This window comes from Kryptolebias marmoratus, linkage group LG11 (genome assembly GCF_001649575.2).
Source record: "Kryptolebias marmoratus isolate JLee-2015 linkage group LG11, ASM164957v2, whole genome shotgun sequence".
Taxonomy (NCBI): Eukaryota; Metazoa; Chordata; class Actinopteri; order Cyprinodontiformes; family Rivulidae; genus Kryptolebias; species Kryptolebias marmoratus.
Window position 1 is genome coordinate 2,409,490 of NC_051440.1, and position 5,445 is coordinate 2,414,934.

The following is a 5,445-nucleotide window of genomic DNA, read 5'->3' on the forward strand; positions in this document are numbered from 1 at the left end:
CCAGCCACTATGGCTGGTGGACAAAATTTTTAATTTCCACCGCTGTCTACATCACATCCAACCTGTGGAGCATAACCACTGACAACATTAAACACCAGACCTTCTACTTCTACCTTCAGACACATCACCCTATCTGACACTCTTTCCACCTCAACTACATTCCTTGTTAACTCCTCCTTCAGGACTACTCCTACTCCATTTCTCTTCCTATCCACACCACGGTGAAATAGTTTGTCATTGTCCCTATGTTTAAAGTTGCTACCCTCAGTCCTACACTCCTGACCTTACTCTTCTCCCGCTGTCTTCTGGCACATTTCCCTTCTTGTGGTCTTCAACTAAAGTAGCACGATTTCTGTCCGCACCCTGTTTGTCAACAACACCAGTGGCTGTCGTTGCTAACCCAGGCCTCAGCCAATCCGGTATGGTATCACTTGGATGGACTCGCATGTTTGTTTTGGCAAAAGTGTTTTATGCTGGATGACCTTCCTGACACAACCCTCACCATTTACCCAAGCCTGGGACCGGCACAAGAGATACATCGTCTTGTGCTCTCTCTATTACTGGTTATTAACATTGTTATACAAGTAATTAGTAATAACTTCTTTAAATGAAAGTTGCCAAGATGCACATAGAAGCTTTGTTCTACATAACAGAGCCTTACTGTTTCAGGACATCTTGCCCTTTACTGAATGTTAAAGGTTGGCCAGCATATGGTGCCATACTTAACTATTAAATGCTTCAACACTGAACCATTTGAACACAGATGTGTATTAATTCAGAAAGCTTCAGTTTCTCCATCACTACACTGAAGTTAAGAAGATCTTTTCTATCAGAAATTATTAAAATTAAGGTTTTGTGAAACACCAAAATTCTGCATTAGAGAAAGGTTTTTACATGGCCTTGCTGGATTTCCATAAAGTCTCATGTTGATATAGCTGCTCCCCCTGTGACTGACAGAAAGGTGTGTGCTAAATATGGAAGGAAGGTGAGTTCAAACCTCTTAACTCTGTCCCAAATGCTTAAAGAGCCATGAAGACAAAGAGAGAGGACGCACCTGTGGAGGAGAAATCAGACATTTCTCTGCTTTGCTCTTCCATTGCAGCAGTTCTGGAGTAGGAATGCTCCACTGTCTCCATACTTGAAGTCCTTTTCTTGGGGGGTACTGGGCTGGTGTCAGGGGATGAAAGGTAGCGTTTTCGAGATGATGCTCTGCTTCTGGAACGTGCGACTTGTCTGTGTGGAGGATGGCCTGGGAAGCTGGTTGGCACCGCCAGGACCTTTAACTCAAACTTTCTGATGTCATCACCTTTTGCATCACGTGGATGAACTCCTGAAAATAAATGCTGTTATAATCTTAGTACTATAGACAGGAATGAGTTGGAATGAGCTTACGTTTATACTCTAGACCAGTGGTGTCCAATCCTGGTCCTGGAGGGTCACTATCCTGCATGTTTTAGATGTTTCCCTGCTCTTCAGCAGTTCTTTGAGTTCTGTAGAAGCCTGGTAATCACTCAGTCATTTGAATCAGGTGTTTCAAAGCAGAGAAACATCTAAAACATGCAGGATAGTGGCCCTCCAGGACCAGGATTGGACACCACTGCTCTAGACATATAGTCTTTGTAATAATGGTATTTTAGTCAAGCAATCTGAAGTGCATCTTACATACCTAGATTTTCTTTCTTTATTTTCTTAATTATCTGTCATTTTTTCTTAAACCATAGAGTTTGTCTTAATTTGACTTAATATACTGGTATTAGTTTTACCGACAAATTATCAGAAATTGCACAAGCCTATATTTACCTCTGATATAATGTTCTGCAACGAAGTGTTCACTGCATACCCTGTGATGTTTTGTTGGTGTAAATCCCTCTCGGCTGATATTTCTTAACCATTGCTGACGAACATCTGCATTATCTGGGAATCTGTGGATACATTTACAAATTGTATTACTCAGTAGGGGCCACAAAGCAGAAGTTGGCTTCCGATTGCAGCTTCCAATTTGGAAAATGGCTAAAGGGCAATTACACCTAATTTTTCACTACCTTCAGCATCTTTAATCTACTCTAGTTAAAAAACTACAACACCTACAAACTTCAAACTGGGACTAGATTATTCTCAACTAATAGCAGAATATTTAAAACTGTGTGTGATTTGTGAATATATGATTATATAATACATGGTTTTTAAAAATTGCTATAGTATACACTATGTATAGTGGACATTTATAATAACTACAGTACACAGCTTCCGTGTGTGCTGTGATTCATACAGTATTTGTATAATAATAATTATGAACATTGTATCAGTAACTTTTCTGAGATATTTGAGTAAGGGTCTTTCAGAATCTGTTATGAACATACTTTCTTATTTAAAAGTCAAAATTAAAACCTAGGTTCAATACGTACAGAAACAGAAACTTTGATCCACACTACATGTATACAATCATTTGTTGTCAAATGTGATGACATTGTGGCTACACTGGGCATTTTATCAGCTTTTAGAGTATTACAGCAGTGCATATTCTTGCTTAGACATGCAACAGTAGTTAATCACATACATTTGGTGATTAAGACGGCCACTTTATACATTTCTTGGATAAAAAGCAAAGTCAGAAAGTTTCAGTGTGAACATAGTAGATTTACTATGTGTCAGTACGTTTTGAATGTAGTTTTTTCTTGATAAATAGACTAAATTCTCGTAAAATTATATATTGTAGTGTTACATACCTATGGAAGGATATTCCAGAGGCTTTTTTGCGTTTATTAGTGCAGTTGTAACATGCACACGACTCTGGCATGCTGCTACTGAAGCAGTTTTAAGACCCGATTCTCAACAAGACGACAGATTCCCGTTTAGATAATGGCGGCGGTTGTCCATTGCGTCACACAATCGCGTGACCAGTGCTCTCTCTATACATATATTTTGCTCTCTGTTCGCTCCTTTTTCTCCACATCCGACTCCGACACGACACAAATGGTCCCGAACGTCTAATATGGCTGCCGTCGCGGGCTGAAAAACTCAAAAAAGCTTCTCAAATGATCACCAGAGAAAGCACATCAAGCTAACGCTAATGTTATTAGCATCACAGACATTTAGCACCGCCTTATTTACCTCCCCCGGATGTTACAGCCTGAACTTCCGGTAGCCGCTGCCATAGAGATAAACACAATGACTTGTGTGTGTGTATATACGTGTGTGTATGTGTAGAAATTAAAAGACATTGGATTATTTTCCCTTTTTTATTTATGTGGTGCAGCTAACATGAGCATTCTGCTATTACTAGGCTAATAATCCTATAAAGTTAAAAACGAAGGCAGCTGCGTTTTGCTTCATAATGGAGAGAAAATAAGTTCTCACTTCCATCAACTTAAATAAATGTTGCACTTCACAGCGTTTTGTGTCATTTACATACACACACTAGATATGAACAGAGAGGATTGAAGGGTAAATGTTCCCTTTAGATGTGAATTTGGCCATAATATTATTAATAATATTACAAATTACAGTCGTTTTTTGATTCAACAACAAAAAAAAAACATAAAAACATCAGTTTCATGGTCTGCTTTTTAGAATGCTTTAAAAAAAAACGAAAGTCACAATGTTATCAACACATTAGACCTCACAAATAACATCTATGTTTTAGTGGTTTTACTGTTCAGGTCACTTTTTTCTATAGCACTAATTCAGAACAAAAGTCATCTCAGGGCACTAAGAAAAAACAAGTCCAAATCATAAATCCAATTCAAACCCAATACACCTTTTTCCCACAAAAAATAAAAATGGAAACAGTTCTACAAACCATTGCTACATTTCATGCAGAAAAATAAAGGAGGCCTACCACAGCTGGGCTTTCTCCTAAGGACCACACCAACCATGAGCTAATTGAGCAACAATAATATTTTTTAAATTATGGATTAAGGTCCCAAGAAAGTATTAGAATTCATAGTTAATATTTGATGTGGTTTATTACCAACAGACATGAAAAACTTCAGTTATAATCTCAATAATAAACAAGAAATATGATTAACCATAACTTTTTAACTAATATTAAATTTGGTGCACCAACAGTTAAATGATCAGTCAGCACACCTGTGATAACTGCTGTGACCAAGAGTAGGAAACATTTAAAAAAAAGTTAATTAAACAAAATAAATTAATTAAATAATGTGAAAGATGTTAGGACTACAAAGTTTGGTTAAAATGTTTGTCATTGTTTGCTATTTTGTTGTTTAAAGTGGAGGGATAGAAGGCCTGCTGTCCTGTAACAATCAGGTGATGCAACCTAACTACTAATGTACCTGCAACAGGTTTTTAATGGTCAGAAATTGACCTCTCTGCCTCTGTTCAGAACTTGGAGAGTGAGTTTAATACGCTGCACGATACATGTGTATGATAATGAGTGTGAACAAGATTTTAAACAGATTGTCAAATTCTCAGCCCACTGCATTTAGACGCCGATCAAATGTTGGTGTTTTCATTTTCAAATTTAACCACAATAAAATAATCATTCAGGTATATATTTTAATTACTGTATATCTTCTAATCTAACAGATATAGCTCATGAGTTCTAATTTGAAAGTAAAATCTTTTCAATCATTTCCAGAATTATTTTTAAACTTAACTCACATTGTTTTCAGCAAACATGAAACATATGCTAGAAAACTTGAATCCACTCACAGGCCTACATTTTCCACTTTGCAATAGAAGCTGCAGTGAGACTCCAGCTGTTATGAGAACCATAAATGTAACTGATCGTTCAGCCTTGTCAAAATAACTGGACTACCACTTTGACATTCAGACAGCTGCTGATTCTGTCAGGAATCCAGGATGCCTGAGGTCCCTGTCCCTCTTTTCCTTTTTCTTCCTTATTTTACAGGCAGAGAGCTGGAGCAGGCAACTGCAGATCTAAAGGTGCTCAGCAGATACTGCTGTTATCTGGTTTCAGTAATCACACCTGAGATTCATCATCTGCAGTCAAGTCAAAAACTTTGACACTTGATAAAAAAGCAGTTTATTACTTGAGGCATGGTGCTGAAGTAGGACATCTAGCGCTCAAAAAATTAAGTACAGTTGAAATGTGTTTATTTTTTATCAACTCCCATTAATTTGCCTGTTATATCGTTCTTATCGGGCATGTCTGAGTATACATGTCTGTCTTTTCTGTTAATTTTACCAGATTTATTTTTTTGCTTGATTGTTTTATACAAGATTATTAATACATATTATTACTTTTACTTTTCTTTGTGTAAATTTATAGATTATGTTGTTTGGCCTGTGTTATTGTGGCAATGTAAACTTATAATGAACAAACATTTGCCCTTGCATGTTTTAATGATATATATATATATATATATATAAAGATAGAATATATATATATATATATATATATATATATATATATATATATATATATATATATATATATATATATATATACACACATAC

The 5,445-nt window shown here is 36.4% G+C and overlaps 1 protein-coding gene across 6 annotated transcripts in view; it reads right to left on the bottom strand.

Annotated features, from left to right (window-relative positions):
• Positions 1-3,112, bottom strand: part of LOC108228855 (zinc finger protein 391-like) — a 15,542-nt gene extending 12,430 nt beyond the window's left edge. For 2 of the 6 annotated variants that reach the window (XM_037978322.1, XM_037978317.1), the window contains exons 1-3: positions 2,727-3,112; positions 1,801-1,922; positions 1,055-1,330 (exon numbers count right to left, since the gene is read on the bottom strand). In XM_037978322.1, coding sequence (XP_037834250.1) covers positions 1,055-1,330; positions 1,801-1,922; positions 2,727-2,797 — 469 coding nt within the window. In that variant the 5' untranslated portion in view covers positions 2,798-3,112. Of the gene's footprint in view, positions 1-1,054; positions 1,344-1,800; positions 1,925-2,726 lie in introns of those variants that run through there. The other 4 variants (XM_037978318.1, XM_037978319.1, XM_037978321.1 and 1 more) reach the window with 4 other exon arrangements.
• Between the last annotated feature and the right edge of the window lie 2,333 nt (positions 3,113-5,445).